Here is a 22313-nt window from a genome sequence, read left to right on the forward strand (position 1 = left end):
GTGTGTGTGTGTGTGTGTGTGTGTGTGTGTGTGTGTGTGTGTGTGTGAGAGAGAGAGAGAGGAAGAGAGGAAGAGAGGAAGAGAGGAAGAGAAGTGAGTCATTTGCAGAGGTGTGATAATTGAACTGATGAGAATGGATGAAATCACCAAGGGAGATAATGAAGAAAGAGAAGGCAACTTAGAACAGAGCTTTGGGGGGACACCCACACTTAAGGGGTGGGAGGGAGACCTGGAAGGAGGAGGGGTTCACTGTGTAAGAAGAGAAACAGGAGGAGATGGGTTCAAAGATATAATTGGAAAGATTGGTTTTAATGAGGAGAAAACTAATCCTCTTGAGACTGGAGCAGAGGAAAAGAGCATGGATGAAAACAGCTGATTTGAAGCATGGAGGAGGAAAGTGAGGGTGTTAATGATGGATAGCCTTAATCTCTGCAAAGTAGGAGACAAGTCCTTTGAGGGAGAAGAGGAAAGTAGAGTTGGGAGACTGAGGAAAAGATAAAATTTGGAACCGTCTCTGTTGGGCATGGGAATGTGAAGTCATTGGGATAGGAATTGGGACTGTATTTGTGATCTTACTGCTGTAGAGAATTCCTGGTTGAGGACTTTCCATCTAATTCAGATTGCAACTTTAGCTTTCTATTTAGAGTCTTTGAGAGTTGCCCTAGAGCAGTGGTGTTAAACTTAATAGAAACAGATTGCTCCAGGGCCATATAGTGACTTAGAAAACAACAAATTAACTTTATCTGTGTGGTTTTTTTATTTATTCTGTTAACCATTTTCCAATTACATTTTAATTGGTGGCTGACCCCTGCCAGTTTCACACCTTTGGCCTCAGAGCACTGAAGGTCCAAGTGACATGCCCAAATCATACAGCCAGGATTGTGACCCTGGCAGAACTGCATGTCTCCTGGGCCTGGAGACCAGGTCTCTACTCTGTCACAGTGAAATCAATAAGAAACGAATAACAAGATTGCCATGCACAAGTGAGGGCCCAGGAAGGGTTACATAACAATACATTTTCCACCTTTTCCTATATTACATGGCCCTGCTACCAGGTCCCAGAGCTTGGTCTAGTTCCTTTAGTGCAGCAAGTCTTAGTTCCACACATTATGAGTTAAATCAGCTTTTGTAGACATAAGTGAGTCTAACCAGCACTTAAAGCATTGATTTTTTTTTTTTTGGAAGCAGTTTTCTCAACTCTCAATAGCCATCTCACTAAGAAATTAACTTCTGGAACATGGCCTATTTGGAAGCTGGAGACTGACTCTATCTTGTGTATTTGGTAATGGTAAGGGAGATGTTCTGTATAATTTATGCCTCCTTCCTGGTTAGAATGCTCTTTTCTTGATTTAGTTTTGTATCTTGATGGAATTCTTTGTGATGAATTTCCTTGAATCTGCTTTAAGAAGATATTTGCCTCTTCCTTGCAGTTTTTTAGCAACATAATTGTCTGTCACCAAAAAGGACTGTTATCTGTTGCAGGAACCCTACAAAGTTGTTGTTCTTCTAAGTGCTTAGATACCTTATCAGCCCATCCTTTTTTCAGGGCCATGTGATAGAAAATCATGTGATAGAAGTTCATGTGATAGGAAATCAGTTTTTCCCCCCCTCTGGAGACAAGAAATAAGTGGAAATGGACTTGTTTTGTCATATTGACTTGAGCCACGGGGTTTTGTTACTTGCAAAATACAGGTACTGAATAAAAACCAAACTAAAAGCTAGAAAGTGCTGTACTTTAAATAACATTCTGCATCAGTGATAGCAATCTGGGATTATTATTTTTTTTTTTTTGTCTTTTTTGGAGGGCAGTTGGGGTTAAGTAACTTGCCCAAGGTTTCACGGCTAGTTTTTTTTTGTGTGTGTGTGGGTGTTAAGTGTCTGAGGTCGGAACCGAACTCGGGTCCATCTGACTTCAGGGCAGCACTTCACTCAGTGTACCACCTAGCCACCCCTGATCTAGGATTTTTTTAAAGTTGTAAAAAGATATTTCTCTGGGAAAATGAGCATCTTTAGATAAAATGTCTTGATCTTTACAGTAGAGAAACTTCTTGTGGTCATTGCAGTAAATATGATTTATACATGTGGGGCTAGAATAAGTTATCTAGTCTACACAATATCTCTATGTATTACCATTTCAAAATGATTCTAGAAATAATTATCTTGGCTTTTTTTTTTTTTTAAAGAATCTCCAGAGATTGGTATTCTTTCCTTGGTAGATATTGGGGGTCTGATCATGAAGCTTGGTGGTCTTGTCCTTGGGGGAAATGCTGTCACATGCACGCATAATTCATCTGTTGTGTCAGTAATGAGGGAGTATTATGGTGGTGGTGGTGTTTTTGTGGGGAGGAGGGCGGGTCTGAACCATTGATTTCATTTATTTGGAAACTCCCTCCATGAATGCAATTAAGCAACTCTTAAGAGGTTAAATGACTTGCCTCCTGGTCATTCAACTTGTGTTAAATACAAAACTCACCCCAAGCCAGGCTTTTTTGTTGTCTGTTGTTAGAGGATTAAAAAAAAAATTGTTAATAATGAAAGTTTGAGATCACCAGCTTTTTTTGTGGGGTCTCATAATGTTGGGCAAGTCTTGCATCTTTATTCAAGGCTAGTTATAGGATCATAGTTTCAGAATAGGCAGGAATTGAAGTGGTCATCTAGTCCAGAGGTCTTTAAACTACAGCTCTTGCCAAATTTTACAAAGACCTGTCTTTGGCCTGGTAACTCAGAATGGAATTTACATCTTAAAGTAAAGTTTTAAAGTATTTAAAAAATGTAAAAGTTGTTTTTAGCTTTAATAGGCCTTGGGCTATATCCAATTCCCTGGCAGTGCAAATCCTTGATCTGGTCCAGCCCACACTTAAAAAAAATACCCCTGCAACAACATAGCTTGTGTAATGAGGCCCAGTATGTAGTGAGCCCCATGTGTTTTGAGGACTGGGGAGGTTGTTGCTGTGAGGTTTGAAGGGAGTATAGCTTATTCTCCCCCCAACTCTTCTTCAAGGGAGACTTTAATTTCTGCCAGGAGGGGAAACGGGAAGTTGTGGCCAGAGCCACCACTCTTCTCTTCTTAGAGAGAGGGAGTACCAGACTAGAGTTATATCTATTTGCTCCTTCTAAATATTGTTATTCTAGGGGCTATGATTAGATTCAAGCTAACTTCTGATCACTTTATTGAGAAAGTGGAGCAAATCGTCTTGCCGGAGTTTTGCATCCAAGATTTGAATCCCCTTTTCACCAAATACTACTTCTAGACTGAATACACATAGCACTTAGCCAAGAAAATCCATTTGTCCAAATAAATAGCAAAACAGAAATCAGAGAAGACATAATACCAGAATATATACCATATAGACAATACAGAATGAAGGAGCTCTCCCATTGGGAACAAGAGTACTCAGTGCAACCAAGAGGAGTCTTAGATCTCACCCAAGGGGAAACTACTTGAAATCTCTACTGTAGCAGACTGGGAGTAGGGACATGATGGTGACTACCAGCCCCTTTCATATCTTCTCAGAGTTCTTACCTCCAACCTGAAGTGGGTTGGCTTCATCCACCTTCCCTTTTGAAGCTGGAAGCCAGAAGCATCCCAAAGCTTGAAGAGTGTACTAAGACTTTCAAGAATTTAAGAGCTATCCTTGCCAACTCTGCCCTATTTCTAAAGAGGTTCAGTCCGTTCATCTACACCATTGAGGAGATGGACTTTGGGACTGAGGTTATACCAATAAATAGTCATCCTGACTTTGTTAGAAGACCTTTCATGAGTGGGAATTTTTAATCCCAAGGCAGCCATTCTGTTTTGGAGAGATGTATTTGAAATATTTTTCCTTAAATTGAACTGAAATCTGCTTCTATAACTTCTACTTCTGTGCCTTGGGGTCAGATAGAACTAGTAGAATACTGATAACTCTTCAAAATTTTCGAAGATGACTACCATTCTCCTCTGAGTTTTCTTTTCTCCAGGCCAAGTATCCTTAGTTCCTTCAATGGTTTCTTGTATGGCATGAACTCAAAATTACTTCGCCATTCTGGTTGCTCTGTTTGGCTTGTGTCCTTTCTAAAATGTGGCACCCAGAAGACTCCAGCAATTTTGGAGGACAGTAGCAAGATTTGCATACATCTACACAAATATCTATTTAAAGTAAAAAGTTTTTTAAAAAGCAGAATGCCTATTTTTTATCTGGTTTTGTTATTTATTATCATTAGGCAGTTAAGAAGCAAGGTTGTCTGGGTGAGTGTTATTTGGCTGGTTGCAAAGACCATTAATAATTTTTAAATGAAATGTTCATCCCTCAAGATATATGTATAAGTAATTCTTTCATGTAGAGATTTTTCTGAGTGTTCAAAATCTCAGGAGAACTTAGGTTTTATCTTGCTACATTTCCCTGGTATGAACTAAGGGTGATGTTTAAGCTAGGCAGAATGTCATACAGTTGCTTTTCAAAACACCCTTTTTTTTTTTCCTTTTTGGAGGGGGAGGGCAGGGCAGTTGGGGTTAAGTAACTTGCCCAAAGTTACATGGCTAGTAAGTGTTAAGTGTTTAAGGCTGGATTTGAACTCAGGTCCTCCTGACTCCAGGGCCATTGCTCTATTCACTGCACTACTTAGCTAACCTGCAAAACAACTTTCTTATTATTCTAGTGAAAAGGATATTTAGGATACTTTCAGGCATGTGTTTGTATTACAGTAGTTTTCGGGATAGGTTAATTTGTGTGTCCTGTTGGGAGTATAGTATGGGAAAACAGAGGAAATCCTTTGTTTCTTCCCAACATTTTCTGATTCACCCGACCTATCATTCATTCACCTGGAGATGCTTATAGGATCAATGGTTTTGTCAAAAGCACCACTTTTACCTGTTAAGTTAGTTGGTTTTATAGTATTTAATAGATGTGAAACATTAGTTACTGTGCTCCCCAAATACTAAGCTGATCATCTGATAAAATATCAAAGGTAAAGAGTAAATTGACGATATACATTGGGGAAAGACTTGGAAAAACACAAGGGAGAGAAGGTGAAATGAGTCATTCTCAGTAGATTTATTTTGAGCTTTGGGGGAATTTTGGCACTGATGGTTCATGACTATAATTCTAGCTAATAGTTAAACATTTATATAGCACTTACTATGGGCCAGTGTGCTTACACTCTAAGTACTTTACAATTATTATCTCATTTGATTTTCACAATAATCCTGTGAGCATGGTGCTATTGTTTTACCCATATAACAGATGAGGAAATTGAGGCAAACAGTAGTTAAGTGACTTGCCCAGGATGACACAGGAAGTGTTTGAGGCCAAAATTTGGACTCCCAGTCTTTTTTACTCTAGGCCCAATGTTTTTTATTCATTGCACCACCTAGTTCCCTTTAACAGGCATAGTAGGTCTCTTGAGTTTTTAGTGATCAGAAATTATTGAATTTTCCCAAAGATTGTACCGAAGGTATGTTATAAATAGTTATGTTATCACATGACTTATTTTAAAAAATATTTTTTCCCTGATAGAATCTGCTTTTATTTGACACCTCACCAAATAAAACAGGAATAAAAATTAAGCTTTTATCCAGGAAAATAATCATTATTGTATTTAAATCTTTTAGATACTCATTTTTAATGTGTGTGTAAATCTTCAGTGGAAAATATTTAAAAAATAAAGCTTATATTTGAGTGTGACTTTATTTTGGACCAGCCTGTGGGAGCAAACTTTGAGAATCACTGATGTAGATGACTCATTCCTTGTTATGAGATACTAGGTTTGGCCGCCAGTTTGAAGATTGATTAACATTTTACCTCTAGCATTTTATTTCAGCTCTCTGTTGCTGAAGCATTTTCTACTTCTCATTTTAATATTATACTAAAAAGGAGGAAAAAGTGCTCTCAACTTTACTAAACTTTATTACATATTTCCCATCTTCATGATAAATTTATGTTCTGCCTTGAGGCCACCTTTTTATAAATGAATTATTAAAAAGAATCTCAAGCATAGTTGAGTCAGAATGGAAGTTCCAACTATATTGACCTGCTTTGTAATACATTTGAGAGTTTACTCTTACTAAGACCCTCTAACAAGAATGAGGACAATAACTTTGAGGTTACTATATTATCATTAATTATTTTTAAAGATTCTTTTTTGTTGTTTTTGATAGATTAGTGTGTCAGCTAAGATGTATTTCATGGGGGGTGGAGACAAGATGGCGGAGTAGAAGCACAACTTTCCCTCTGCTCCTGCCTCCACCTTCCCCAATCCATGTAAAAGGGGACTCTGAACAAACTTTGGAGCTGCAGAACCCACAAAATGACACAGAGAAGCTAACCTCCCGCTGAGGACAGCCCAGCGGGCCAGCAGGAATCCAGCCCAGTGCTTTGGGAGCAGAGCCCAGCCCCACGCTCAGGCTTTAGCCCCAGGGTGGGCCTGACTAGTCCTCGGCCAGAGGGACTACAGATCAGCAGCAGCTGTGGCCATTTCCAGATTTATCAACACATAGATGCGAAGGACAAAGTGAGAGGTCAGTGCAGTCTGGACTTTGGGATCAGTAAGTGGGAGTGCGATCAGTAAGTGTGAGTACATGGCTTTTAACCCCGCAGGGCGAGAAGCTGCTGAGACTCAGGCACAGCCAGCCAGTGCCACGTGGCAGCTTCAGCTCCTGGCCTGCAGAGTGTAGGGGGACCAAGCACCAGTCTGAAGGGTAATGGATCTTGCTTTAACCTGCTTGGATCTGGATTGCAGTCTAGGGTGGAGGTCCTGGTGTGTGTGTCCAGCTTGCCAGAGCGTGTGGAGACCTCAGAAAGGGCACCCATCTAATACCTCTGGCAGCTTGAAAAAACCCCAGTGTTTGGGATGAAAGCTCCTCTGTCTGGTGGCAGAGTCCCACTGTGGCAAAAAGCCCAAAAGTCAAGTAATTGAGTGGCAAAATGAGCAGGCAAAGGAAACAAAGCAGACAGAAGATTCCAACAATACACTCCTATTTGGGGGACAAAAAGGAGCAAAGCATGGAATAGGAGGAAAACAGTGAAGTCAGAACTCCTGCACCAAAAGCTTCAAAGGAAAATACAAGCTGGTTACAGGCCATAGAGGACCTTAAGAAGGATTTTGAAAAGCAAATAAGAGAAGTGGAGGAAAAATTGGGAAGAGAAATGAGAACAATGCAAGAAAATTATGAAATGAGAGTCAACAGCCTGACTGAGGAAAAAAATACCTTAAAAAACAGACTGACTCAAATGGCAAAGGAGGCTCAAAAAGGCAATGAGGAGAAGAATTCCTTAAAAAGCCGAATTTGCCAGATGGAAAAAGAATCTCAAAAGCTCAATGAGGAGAATCATTGCTTCACAATTAGATTGGAGCAAATGGAAACTAATGACTTTATGAGAAATCAAGATGCTGTTAAACAGATCCAAACAAATGAAAGAATAGAAGGCAATGTGAAATATCTCATGGGAAAAACCACTGACTTGGAAAATAGATCCAGGAGAGATAATTTAAAAATGTTTGGACTACCTGAAAGTCATGATCAAAGTAAGAACCTAGAAATCATCCTCCAGAAAGTTCTCAAAGAAAACTGCCCTGATGTTTTAGAACCAGAGGGCAAAACAGAGGTTGAAAGAATCTACTGATCACCTACTGAAAAAGATCCCAAAAAGAAAACTCCTAGGAATATTATAGCCAGGTTCCAGAATTCCCAGATTAAGGAGAGAATATTACAAGCAGCCAGGAAGAAACAATCTTAATATTGTGGAAACACAATCAGAATAACCCAGGATCTGGCAGCTTCTACACTAAGGGATCGAAGGGCTTGGAATATGGTATTCTGAAGGTCAAAGGAGCTGGGATTAAAACCAAGAGTCACCTACCCAGCAAAACTGAGTATCATGTTTCAGGGGAAAATATGGTCATTCAGGGAATAGAGGACTTTCAAGCATTCTTGCTGAAAAAACCAGAGTTGAATAGAAAATTTGACGTTCAGATACAAGAAGCAAGAGAAGCATGAGAGAAGGTAAACAGGGAAAAGAAATCATAAGGAACTTATCAAAGTTGAACTATTAACATTCCTACATGGAAAAAGAATAATTGTAACTTATGAAACTTTTCTCAGTAGTTGAAGGGATTAGAAATGTATATATGTCTATATATGAGGGTATATGGGCATATGAATACATATGTGAATGTGTGTATATGTGTTTACAGGTATACATAGAAGGGATGATACTTAAAAGGTGAAATTAAGAGGTGAGAGGAATATAATGAGGAGATGGGGAGAGACAGATTGGGGTCAACTATCTCCTACAGAAGAGGCAAGGGAAAATGGTTACAATGGAGGGGAAGAATAGGAAGGCAAAAGGGAATGGTTCAACCTTATTCCCATTGAATCTGGCTTGAAGAGGGAGTGAAATACACACTAAATAGGGTATCTTATCCTCCAGGAGAGTAGGGAGGGAAGGAGATGAGAGGGGGGATGATGGAAGGGAGGGCAGGATCAGGGGGAGGGAAGTTGGGAGCATCCACTTTTGAAAAGGGAAGGGATCAAAGTAGAGAATAGAACAAGTGGAAAGTGGGATAGGAGGGAGGAAAATATAGTCAGTCTTTTACAATATATCTACTATGTTATTGTTTTGCATTAGCCACACATGCACAACCTATACTAAATTGCCTGTCTTCCCAGTAAGGGTGGGTGACAAGGAAGGAAGGGAATGAATCTGGAATTGAAAGTTTTAAAATCAAATATTCAAATATATGTGTGTGTGTGTATATATGTATATATATAATTATTAATACCATCTTACATGTAATTGGGAAATAAGGTATACAGGCACTGAGGCATAGACATCCACTGGAAAAGTCGAAAGGGGTATGGGAGAAAATATGGGAGAGAGTAGATTGGAGGAGGGGATATGCTGTGGGACTGCTATTTTGGGGAGGTGGGTAGGGGAAAAACGGGGAGAAAATTTGTAACTCAATATCTGGCGGAAAAGAATGATGTAAATCAAAATTTAATAAAGCATTAAAAAAAAAAGATGTACTTCATCATAAATAATACAGACACTGCCATTGTATAGATGAGGGAATTGAAGGCCAGAGAGATTTAATTTGATGTTATGGTCCCATAATAAACCAAAGAGCTGGGATCTGAACCTAGAACTTTTCCAGATTCCAGGTAAAGGGCTTTTTTCAATAAACACTATTTGCCCACATGCTGCCTTTATTCTTCACAGTGATATGATGATGCTCTCAGGTCCTGTTGAAGCATATGGATCATTGGCTTCTGTGCTATGTAGTAGGAGCCCTGCACCTGCTCTTTGTGTTTTTTTGGTTACTTTCTTTTCCTTTCTGTCATCACTACCTTCTGTAAATGTCCCCTTTTAATTTGTTGCTACTAGTCGACTGGATTTTTAAACTTGATAATATCTATATAGTACCTACATAATAATGTATCCATAGTAAAACCATCATAACTTAGAAGTATGTCTGTGTTTTCTTTTTTTTTGGGGGGGGGAGGTGGAGTTAGGAAGGGACAGCCTGTGGTTTCACTGGTAGGAATATACTGAGGAGGAAACTCCCTCTAATAGTGGATGTCAACTCCTATCCTCCAACTTGATTAACTTAAGAGTTGCCTGGGGGAATGGCTTACCCAGAGTTATTATCTTTTCTGTAAAAGGTGATACTTGAACTCAAATCTCTCCATTCTTCCTTGAGATGCCACACTTAAGTATTTATTAATGAGTCTCACTGCTATGTTCCTTATATTTTTCTGTATTTTAGCCAAAGTCACTGAAGGGGAAAAGTGCAGGACAGCAGAAAAAAGTTATCCATCCTTATAGCAGAAAAGCAGCTCAACTTAATCGAGAAGCTCACAAACAAGAAAGAAAGGAAAAGTAAGTATCTCTTTACTGGTTTTGTAATTCATTGAAGAAAAGTATTTAATCACCTATGGAGAGCAATGAATTTCTTTAAGGTCTTCAGCAAAGAGGTGAAATTGTACTGATTTCACTGTTAAGTATCAGATTTCTAATTAAAATCTCACATTAAATTATCATTAAGGTCATATTTAGGTCTAAAATCTTAGAATCCTGCCTGTGATCCCCATGTTTGGTCTGAAAGTTTTAGTATTAACAAGAATATTTGCCCTCATTGGGACACTATGTGTAAAAACTCATTTCTTAAATGTATATGCAAAGCACTAGGGATACTGATGAACATTATGCTTCCTGCTCTCAAGGAATTCCCATTTTAATGGAAGAGACAGCATGTAGATGGTTTGAAAGGCTTCATGGTCCTCTAAGTATAACTACAAAACAAATGATAACCACCATCTTTTGCCTATTTATTCTGAAAGTGTATCTTTAAAAATAAAGTGTATTATGAGAATATACTTGGTGGAACAATGTTCCTCACGTTATATAGGACATATTGGTGTGTTATTGAGTCCATGTTGGTGTGACTGCTACAAGCTAGAGTTTCCTCAAGGTGGAACTTCTGTTTTCTCCTCTATACATTTAACATAAGTCACATGACAATTCATAGTTCAACATTTCTTTAGGATTGAAAATATCAGCACACAGTGACCTTATGCACACATGATAATTAGTTTGTTGATTTGGCTACAATTGGTACAATTGACTGGGTCAAAGTACTAGTAGAGAGGGGGATTGGATAAAGAAGACAACATATCCTGCCTTTGTAATAAAGTTAATGGGAAATAGAAACTTATTTTCTTGCCAGATTTTTTAAAACTAAGGATTTCTGTTAAAGGATACAAAAATGCAATATAATCTCACTTAGTTAAGATCCATAGTTGGACATATTTATAATAGAGTATAATTTGAAATAATTGCTATAGCATAAGTTACGTATCCTATTCTTAAATAAAAATCTTCATATGATAGAAACCTCATTAGTTCCGAGTTCATTTTCAAATCCTTTATGGTTTTAAATATGTGTTTTACCAGTTTATTTGGACACATGAATGCTTATTTGAAACAATTTTTCTAAGATGTTACTGTAATTTTAATGATCTTAACAGTTCTGTAGAGTTATGTAGAGAAAAAATAAAATGAATAAATAGAAAAAGATCCAGGCACTTAGGAAGCCTTTGGCCATCTTTATAGAAAAATAAAATGTTCAGTAAATGTCTTAGCATTGAACAATTTGTTCTAATGGAGCAACTTGAGGACAGTTTGAAAATAGCATAGCAACACTTAAGGAAATATCAGGGGTTGTGGAGATAGAGCAAAAAAAATCAAAATCAAAGAAAGTGGCTTTTCTAAATGTGTGAGAGTATCTTGCACATAAAAAGCTTAGTAAATATTTGTTCTTTTGTGTGATTAAATACTGCTTCCTAAACTTTCTTCTGAACCACCTCATATTTTATGCTTTTATTGATACTTGGACTTTCACTGAAAGATTGGTGTAACAGAGTTATTTGTTTTAAAATGGTAAAATTTTCTATTCAGACCTTCCTATTTGGCAATTTGGAAGCTGATTCATAGGACAGATGCTATTTCTTCTGGTGAAGTTAAACATGTCCAGATAAATACAAATCCGATGGATCCATGTTATCTCTCATTGATATGGCTACTGGTAGAGATTGAAATGAATTATTCTGTGTAACTTGGGTGCATATACTATTCTAAATTCCCCTTAGAGTACCTCCTCACTTAAAGAAGCATCTTGTTAAATTCCTACTATGTATAACAAATTAGAGGCCTCGTTTTGGGTCTTTTAAATATTTCAAGCCTACCAATATATAATATACAATTTGTTTGTTATTTATCTCAGATTCTCAGTCTAGAATTGACCTACTTCCATTTCTGATCATGTAGTTTTGGTTTATCTCATGTCACTTTATGATACATCTTAATTGTTAATCTACTTGGGCTTACTTAAATGTTTTCTGCATTTTTCTGTTGCCTTTTTGGTTCCCTAGAATTTTCATTTTCTCAGCTCTGCTCCATGAGATTCATAGCAATCTAGCATCATGGGAGAATGTGAAATGGGCAGCCCATTGAGATAGTCCATCTACTCTCGTCACCTGGCACTGCAGTTGGGCAGCCTAGAGATGAGGCAAAAATAAGAGGAAAGGGAATTTGGGGAATTGTGTTTTTAACCTGTTGCAGATAAAATATAAACAAGAAAGTAACCATCTGCTCTCATATAAGAGATCCAAGGATGAAATTATCAACATATGAAAATCTACCTTTATTTCCTGGTGCCTATGGATCATGCCCTAATTTAAAGCCACATATTAGAGAATTCATGAAAGCAAGGTTGTTTTTTCTTTTGTTTTATTTAAGATTATAGTTACTTGTAGCATAATAGCCTTATAGACTCATATTTTAGAACCAGAAGGAACCTTAGGGGTCATGCAGACTGACCTCTTTTTTACAAATGGAGACCCAGTGACTTTCTCAAGATTGTGTGGGTAGTAAGTAGCCAAATAAGAATTCATACCAAGGCCCTTTAAACTTCAAATTGACTATTTTCTGTTGTCAAGGCCTGTCAGTTTCACTTTGTAACATCTCTCAAGTATGTCCCCTTTTCTATTCTGACACTACACCCACCCTGGTACAGACCCTTATTACCTCACACCTGGACTGATGCAATAGTCTGCTGAGGGGTCTCCTTGCCTCATGTCCCTAAGGTTTAGCTAGCACTTGCACACTCCGGTGGTTGCCTATTGCTTCTAGGATTAAATATATAGTCGTCTTCTCAAAGCCCTTTATAACCTTCCCTTACTCCTTCTCTCTCTCTCCCTCCCTTCCTCCCTCCCTCTCTCTCTCTCTCTGTCTGTCTCTCTGTCTCTGTCTCTCTCTCTGTCTCTCTCTCTCTGTCTCTCTGTCTCTTTCTTATTCGTGCTGTTTAAGACACTTGACCCTGGGTATTTATTTTCCCTGGCTGTCCCCCTATGCTGGAATGTTATCCCTCCTCATCTCTCTCCTGGATTCCTTCAAATCTCACCTAAAATACTGTTTTCTACATTAAGCCTTTCTCAATCCCTTTTTAATTCTAGTGTCATTTTCTCTGTTGATTATCTCCAATTTTTTCTGTATGTAGCTTGTTTTTACTTAGTTGTTTGCATGTGAGATCCTTGAAGGCAGGGACTGTCTTCTATCTTTTTTTGTCTGGCATAGAGTAAGCACTTAATAAAGGCTTATTTATTGATGCCATATTGTCCAAAAGGATAATAGTAAGGTTCATTAAATGACCACAACTTCATTAATGAGCTAGCTACAACACTTGGCACAGAGCTAATGAGAATCTGAGAATTTGCTCTGTTCGTGTATAGAGCTAATGAGAATCTGAGACTTTGCTGTGTGTGTGTGTGTGTGTGTGTGTGTGTGTGTGTGTGTTGGTAAAAGTAGGCTGGAAGAGTTAGATTTACAGAACTAATTTACAGTTGAAGGACTTAACCTAGATTTTAGAAAATATTAGACTTATATAACTAATTTACAGTTGAAGGACTTAACCTAGATTTTAGAAAATAGTAACCTTACTGATAGGTATTCAAGTCTGAAGTCATTCAAGTGTTCATATAATTAGTAGCTACTGTTAGCCTTTTAGGATTGGGGTGGGTGACATTTCAACTATATGATTTATAGTAAATAATATTGAACTTAGATTATGATGTTGTTTGGGTTTGTAAGACCAGCCCTATGGAGGCTAACAGCTCCTTACTATGCATTCCACTTGCAAATTTAGTAGCTGCCAGTAGATGAGTTAGGAACAACAGCTGACTCTTATAAAAGTGCTTAAAAGTTGCAAAGCATTTTGTGTAAATTATCTGAGCCTCACAGCAACTCTAGGAGTGATGTGAATATCGCAGAGGTATTTCTGAGATAGTGAATAGTCCAGTTCCTTTTTAAATAACAGTAAAAATAATGAACAAATTTTTAAATAACATTTTAAATGATGGTCAAAACTCTAATTGTTAGAATATTGTTAAATGAATATAGATACTTAGAATAGGCATTTAACCTGTACTTTATTTCTCTTTTGAAGAAAAACTCCTTTCCCTTTAGGCCTTGAGTGTTCGTGTATCCCAGAGCTTGGCACTTGCCTACAATTTCAGCCTTGTTTGTGGTTTATGTCAAACACTTTAGGGACGTCAAAAAATGAGGTTCTGAACTAAAGTGCTTGTAATAGGAATGGAAAGGACTAAGAGTTATGAATGTGAAGCATGACAAAGGTTGAATTGATATGACTTAACAACTCTTTAGATGTGAGGATTGAGGGGGAGGGATGAGTCAAAGATGCCTTCACAATTGTAAGACTGAGAAGAGAGTACTGTCATCAGAAATAGACAAATGAGGTAAAACAGGGCTTAGTCTTTTCTTTTAGACATGGGAGAGAGGGGAGATGATGATTTAGCCTTGGATGAAGTGAGAGATACTGTAGCATCTTATATATAAACTATTTCATAGAAGCTTATACATTTTTGACTAAACTATTGAATCAAAAGCTTTTTTTTTTTTTAAGAAAAAAGGCTTCCTTTGTAGCCATTTATATCTTCAAAGGTTGATGGTTTTACCTTAAATAATTTAAAGGAAGGGGCGGCCAGGTGGCTCAGTGAGTAAGAGCACCGGCCCCAGTGTCGGGATGACCTGGGGATCGAATCTGGGCTCAGATACTTAGCACCACACCCAGAAATAACTGGCCGTGTAACTTTGAGCAAGTTACTTAACCCTGATTGCTTTAAAAAAAAATAATTTAAAGGATACGATGGCTCAATAATAAAAATGCATTTACTCTTGTCAGCATATTAACCCTATTTTGGTCTCTTCTTTAGGAATCAGGGATATGTTGAATAACTCTTACTTTCAAGTTTAAAAAGCTAGTTTGCATCCTGAAGGTATATATACATAGGTTCATGTCCTTTGAGTGTAAAGTTTTTCTTTTCGTATGTGTATTTAGGGTCGTAGTATGCAGCACAATTAGTATGATAATTTATCAAGTTCTTTGAAGTGAAGAGATTAAATCAAATATTCTGTTGCTCTTGAATTGACAGATTTTTCATTTGGGCTTAATTTGTATGGTGTAGTCAATTTTGTACTTAAAATATGCTACTAGTTCCCTTATTTATTAGATGAAACATAGAGACTCATGAATTGATACAAAGTGAGGTAGGCAAAACCAGGGAAACTATTTGTAATAATATAAATAGGAAAAACGACAATAATTAAAACTGAATGCTATAAAATTATAGTGACCAAGTAATAGAAGAATACATCCATCTGCTTTTGTAGAATTGGGAGGACTATAGCCATGGAACACTGCATGCAACATCAGATTTTTTTTTTTATGTTTTGCTGATTTTTTTTTCCTTTTCCCCTCTTTATTATATAAGGAATGGCTCTATGGGAGAGAGTAAAGGGAGGACAATTAGAAAAAAATAAGTGATGTAAAAACCAAAGGGGAAAAAAAATATTAAATGACAAAACACTGTTCTAGTGAGTTTCATTCTTTCTGCATTGAGAATACTGTGCTAGTTTAAAGACTTTCATCTGCTGAGATGATGCAGATTAGATGATGGCAGGTTATTGAAGCAAGATAAAATGGCAAAAACCTACCTGAAGGATACACAGAAACAGAGCTTTATACAACCTAGAATACTTGGGCTTCTGGGAAACAGCTGATGACTTGCTTTGTAGCTAGCAGAGTTCATTTGAACAAATGCAGCTTGAATGTCAAAAATTCTGGTAGGATCCCCGAGAGGACATCTAATTTTCTTTTTTCCCCCAATGGTTGAATACTGGGCTCCTTACAATAGCTCTTGGAGTATTTATTGAAAGAAAAATCATAGAAATGATATAATTTTAGGTATACTCCACCCCATCACCATTTCAGGGGATAAATAAGACCTTTTATGTAACACTGCACATGATTTTTTTGAGCTGTGGCTCTGTAGGATGCTCTTACTAGAGACCAGCAATGCTGAGACATAAAAGAAATTGCATATGTATTCTTAAAAGATATAAAGACATTAATCTTCCTACATTTAAGTAAAACTACATTCAAATTCTGTTTTTACCAAAATTTAAGGGAAATAGTAGGATATTTTATTTTCATTTACCCTGACTATGCAATATTTATAAGCAGCAAGAAAGAGACCATAATGTACTGTTTAATTTTGACTTCATTTCTTTGACATCCTCACCATGGCAACATCTTGTTGCCATGCACTGTCATCTCTTGCTTGTCATGCAGGGCACATAGGAAAGAACTCTAGACACCAGGTGAGCATGACTCATTGTGGGGGAAAAAACAATGTAGAAAGCAAGAGAAAAAGTGAACATAATGCTTAAAAATTTAGAGACCCTTTTTGTATTTTGAGAAGCATGATAGTTTATCCCTGCATTTAAAACTGTATTTTAAAATATTTGTGCTTTAAAACCTATTTAGGCATTTTCTAGCACCAGAATTATTGGTGTATCTATTTAGATTGTGACATGGTTTTGCAGGAGGAGCAGACAACTTCATATTATTGTGTATATACATCATTCTGAAGGTAACTTTGCTAGACTGGTCATTCATTGAACATGCCCATTGTTTAAATGTTATTAATATTTGGAGTAGCCACAGTTAGGAAATTTACTTACTTGGTCTGTTTTTTCTTTACATATTTTTTGTAGGTTTGTACAATTTTTGCTGTTATCTTTCCAAAAGAATGAGTGCCATATGGGAAATATCCATATTTTAAATGGGTAATTGGGTGGTGCAGTGGATAGATTGCCAGGCCTGGAGTAAAGAAGACTCATCTTCATAATTTCAAATCAGACCTCAGATATTTACTAGTTGTGTTACTCTGGGCAAGTCACTTAACCCTGTTTGTCTCAGTTCCTTATCTATAAAAAGCTGGAGAAGGATATGGCAAACCCCACCAATATCTTTGCCAAGAACACTCCAAATGGGATCACAAAGAATGACAAGGCTGAAAAATGACTGAATTTGTTTAATACTTAAAATTAACATTCATATGAGTTGACTAAATAATTTAAATGACAGTGGCACACTAGGTCATTATGACTTCTTTTTTGTGGCAGAAAGTAAAAACTTACTGCTATTCATACTTCACCTATCTTGTGATACTGGCTAAAATCCAGTTTCTTCCTGAAGACATCTCATCTTTGTCACCCTCCCCAGTTATTTCAGAACCTCTTTCAGAGGTTCTTTCTCTCAAATCTTCACTTCTTCTGGGGCCAGATAATCTGTTTCTCCCACTGCCACTTTGAGACAGCACTCTGTGACAATAACTCAGCAACCTAGCATTCCCTGAAATGTAAGCTTTCCAGATCTTGATTGCTACCATCCACTGACCTCCTAGTCACTGATCTTCCTTTTATAAGTTGACTATCTGGCTCACATCCTAGTCTTCTTACCATCTCAACACATGCTTTTATATTTGGGAACTTAATTTTCATATTGATTTCCCAACAAATACTTCATCTTCCCAGTACATTAAACCTCTTCAACTCTCAACAACTGCCATTCTATCCTAGCCCACCCACAAGGGTAAGTAACCCTTAAACCTTGGTACCCCACAACCTGTTGTGTCTCTAGGTGTTTGAATTCTGAAATTCTTCCCATTTATTATGATCTTGGGCATTCTATCCCTTCTAACTCACTATTCCTATAAGACCATGGATTTTTATTAGAAGAAATATTAGAGCTACTCATCCTATCACATACCATTCTCCTCACACTATCATCTCTACTTATCTCCAAGATAAAATAGGAACTCTTTAGCTTGACTTGTCAAGTTCTTGACAGCCTCTATCTTCTTAACTCTATTTCACATTATTATCATAATTATTCACTCTATCTTTTAGCCAAACTATATTCTTAACTGTTCTTGAACTCAGCATGCCAGTTCTTGTCTCCGTGTGTTGTACAGGCCATCCCACCTGCCTGACATGCACTCACTTATTTTGGACTTTCAGAATCTTTTATCTTTTTCATCTAGGCTCACCTTAGATATCATCTCCATTTTCTCAGATTTCATTCTACTCCTCCTTCCCCCCAAAGTAAACATAATATGTCCTTCCTCACATGTTCCTTGAGCACTTTATCAGCATCTCTTTGTTTTTCACAATATTCAACCTTGTATTTGTATTAGACTTTGAGGTGTATATGCTCTGTTCCCCCCAGTGTGATGTGAACTCTTTGATGGCATGGATTGTCATTTTTAGTCATCATATCTCCAACATTTCTCACAGATCCTTTTATATATTAGGTACTTAATAAATGTTTATTGAATTGAATACTAGCTAGTATTATCAATTAAGTGTATTACATTTCCAGTATTCATATTAATTGTGCCTATTTTGTCATAAGATAATTAACTTGTGTCTTAATCCGTTTGAGTAGCTTTACTCCTAACAATTTCATTCCTGTAGGTTTCATTTAAATGTCAAGGATCTAAGAAGCAAGTAATAAGACTTCATGATTCAGTGATTTCAAATACAAGAAATGCTTTAAGTGGTGATATGGTTGAATATAACTAATCTAATCTCCTTTTAAAAATGAGCTTTGAAAGGGGGACCCCCTTTGAGAAATTTTTTATACTAGTTCTTAAATGATTTTTAAAAATTGCTTGGAGCTTTCCTAAACACTTTTTTTTTTCATTGTAAGGTTGAAAAATGAAAAGGCTTTGCGTCTAAACATTATAGGTAAGTATTGCTTTATTTAGTGTTCAGACTAGGTTTAAAGATAATTTACTAATTATGCAAATTACAAATATACCTTCCTTCCAATTTACATTTCAGAAAAATAGCATTGTATCAAAGTGAAATGCTTAGTAAATCTTTCAAATGAAATCTTATTAAATAATTTTTAGCTTTATTCTGCTAAAATTGTTTTTATTTGTAAATTGACATGATTTCATTATATAGGTACATTATACAGGTACTATTCTGAAGGTATAGCACCTTCAGAAAACTGAGAGATCTAAAATAGATAAGTTGATCTTGATTGTCAGTCTCTCTGTTTCCTTTAAAAACCTATTAATCTTTTTGTTTTTATATCGCTTGTATTTCTAATCTGTTAAGCCATTCTATATAACAAAGAATAAACTAGAAAGAGGGACAAAAAAGGCAGTTCATCAAACCAACCAGCATATGCACTGAAAGTATATGCCGTTTTCCACATCCATATTGCCCCACCTCTCCAAAGAAGAAAGACACATTCTCCTCTTTCAGGCCAAACTTGACCATTATACTTATATGACATTAGTTTCTTTTGGGGATGGGAAGGTGCTATTCATTTGTTTACATCGTTGTAATCATTTTATTTATTGCTTTGTGATTCTGCCTACTTCACATTGCATGTTTTTTTCTAGAATATTCTTCATATTGTTTGTTACTATGTAATAATATTGTTTTTTATTCTTGTCCTCCAGTTTGTTTAGCCATTCCCCAGTCAGGTTTTTTTTGTTTTGGGAGGATACTGGGATAAATACCATTTGTTAAATATTTCTGGGCATGGGTATTTATTAAGCACTATTAAATATTTCAGGTATTCTGTTAAGTACTGTACAAATATTCTGTCATTTTATCTTTACAACAATACTGTGAGGTAGGTGCTATTATTATCCCCATTTTATAGTTGAGGAAACTGAGTCAGGGAGAGGTGAAGTGTGACTCAGAGTCACACAGTTATTTAGTGACTGAAGATTTGAACCTTATGTCTATCACTGTGCTACTTGGCTGTATAAGTTAATTGCTATTATAAAAAGTGCTACTCTGAATATTTTGGTGTGTATGAATCCATTCTTTCTGTCTTTGACCTCCTTAGTGATCTTGTTATATCCAATGGTAGGTGTTCTTGTTCACAGTCAAGAAGGATTATGTAAGCACCTACTGTGTGATAGCCACAGTTCTAAGTGCTGGGGACCCCCAAAAAAGACCCCATTCTCAGGGAACTCAAAGTCCAAAAGGAAGGGGGGAGGACTGGCGACAATTTCCTAGCAACTATATATAAATAGGATGTGTACAGTGTATGTCAGAGGTCATCTCATGAAAGGTTTTAAGATTAAAAAGGACTGGTAAAAACTTCTTTTAGAAGATGAGACTTTAGTTAAGACTTGCAGGAAGCCAGAGAAGCTAGAAGGTTGAGAGGAGGGAGGAAGAGAATTCCAGGCATGGGGAGCAGCCAATGAAAATGCCCATTTTTTTCCAATTTACTAAGTATGAGGTGAAGCTTCAGAATTATTTGAATTTGTATTTCTCTTCTTGGTCTTTCTCATAGTTTTTAATAGTTTATGATTATTTTGAAAACTATTTAATTCCCTTACATCTTGATTATAAGACCCTTATCAGAGATATTTATTGCAAAGATTATGAAAGGTCATGCCATAATAAAATTAGAAGATTAACCAAACAAGATATGGAGGCAAGCATGAAAAATAAATAGAAAGTTTTGAGTACATAACATTGAAAAGCTTTTTGTGTGTGAATGAATTCAGTGTAGATAGAATAAGAAGGGAAAGGGTTAATTGGGGGAAAAAAAATCTTTGTTTCCAGTATTAATGATAAGGATCTGATATGTAAGATATATAGAGAACAAAAACAACTGTCATATTAATTCTTTCTGCCTGCTCCCCCTTTCATCCTTCTGAAGTATGTGTGGATTTATTGACCAGTTTGCATATACCCTAATAGGGGGTTTCTCTCCTGTCTCCTTTGGCAGCCAAATTTCCTGCTTGGGAAGGCATGCCTGGTGTGAATAGGGCAGGGAAAGCAGACTTTGGGGGAGTTCATAGTTGATCTTTAGAGAAAATACTTAGGGGACAAATTATTAGAGACACCAAACCTACTGCAACCCCTTGGAGTGTGAAAGTAGAAATCAGTGTTCTGGAACACTTGTGAGTTATAAGTTGCTCTTCAGGTGGGGCAAGGCTAGAGTTAGTCTGACTTAGCAGTGAAGGTCAAGGCTGTCTTCTCATCTGTATTGCTTTCCAGGGAGAAGGGGGTGATCTCGATATCAGTGAGACTCATCAGGCCTTTCATAGCAGAACATAACTCACATGTGTCCACTTGAGGCTTGTGGAGACCTGATACCTGTACTGGGAAGCCAGTGGCTCTTTGGATCATATAGACTTCTTGCCCAACCCTTCTCAGCTTTGTGTTGTCTTTTTATTTTTTTATTTATTTTTTAACTTTTTTTTTTTTTTGGTGTTGTCTTTATGGTGCCAGAGAAACTGCAAATCCTCCATTGCCATTTCTGCAGATGTAACATATCATTTGTTGTGAAAGGGAAGCTAAGTGGCATAGTGGATAGAGTGCAGGGTCTGGAGTCAGGAAGACTGAATTCAAATCTTCAGGGTTCTGAGATCAAAGCCTTCCTTGCTCTGTGATCCTGGGAAAGTCACTTAACCCTGTTTGCTTCAGTTTCCTCATCTGTAAAATGAGCCAGAAAATGGAAAGCTTCCCTGGTACCTTTGCTAAGAAAACTCCAGATGGAGTCACAAAGTCCTACACAACTGAAATGACTGAGCAAGAACAGCAGCAAATGATTGCCGAGGTTATTAACATGAATATATTAGTGTCGTCAACAGATGTGAGAATTCTGGGTCTCCCTTGTGCCCTGCAAAAGGGAGATATCCATGATTCTCGTGTTCTTGTTTCCCAACAGACAATTGGCTCTAGGCAGAGGTGATTCTTTTGCCAAGCATGTGGTATCTCCTGAGCCATGAAAGATGGATTTTTCATTTGTTTATCTAGGAGAAACCATTTAGGTAGCTCATGGGAGCCTGGACATGGGCTGTATAGGGGAGTTATGTCTTCATGGCTGACATTGTCCAGCATGGATTTTGCAAACAAAATTTGACTGCCATTGTGGTTGCCCCCAAATTGCATAGCTTTTGTCTGAGATGACTGCAGTACATATTGGCAGTCATAGTCATCATTCAACACTTGGTAGTATGGAAGAGTTTTTCCTTTCATCTTTATTTAGAGCCTTGGTCATCTGGGTTTTTTTTTTTTCTGGGATAGCCAAGGAAGCCACGTCCCAGTGAACATAGGTCATCACCATCAATAACAAATGCTGATCAACTTCCACTAGTAGTCAGAAAAGCAGAGGAGACCTGGGAACAGCAGCACCTCCTAGACCACTGGTCTTGGGTCAAACTATCATCCAATAGCTGCCAACTGATTACCACACACAGGGAAGGCAAGCAGACCACCACAACCACCTGGACCAACATCTTCCTTTCCGGCAGTGAGAAACCTTAGTCATGGTAATGCTTCCAGCCCAGGGCCCTCAGACATCTTCCTGGGAAGCATCTCCTGTGTAGATGCAGCCTGGCACCTGCTCTTTCAATTTCAGTTCCACCCACA

General features: G+C 37.4%; 1 protein-coding gene across 2 annotated transcripts in view; it reads left to right on the forward strand.

The window, feature by feature from the left end:
• The window catches only part of TMA16 (translation machinery associated 16 homolog), an 88436-nt gene that overhangs the window by 15354 nt on the left and 50769 nt on the right, over positions 1-22313 (forward strand). For both annotated transcript variants that reach the window (XM_069097688.1, XM_069097697.1), the window contains exons 2-3: positions 9745-9857; positions 18610-18647. In XM_069097688.1, the coding sequence (XP_068953789.1) occupies positions 9745-9857; positions 18610-18647 (151 nt within the window). The remainder of the gene's footprint in view (positions 1-9744; positions 9858-18609; positions 18648-22313) is intronic.

Source organism: Petaurus breviceps, unplaced genomic scaffold (genome assembly GCF_028583685.1).
Source record: "Petaurus breviceps papuanus isolate PSGF00001 unplaced genomic scaffold, PetGlider_PUasm1.0 126, whole genome shotgun sequence".
NCBI lineage: Eukaryota > Metazoa > Chordata > Mammalia > Diprotodontia > Petauridae > Petaurus > Petaurus breviceps.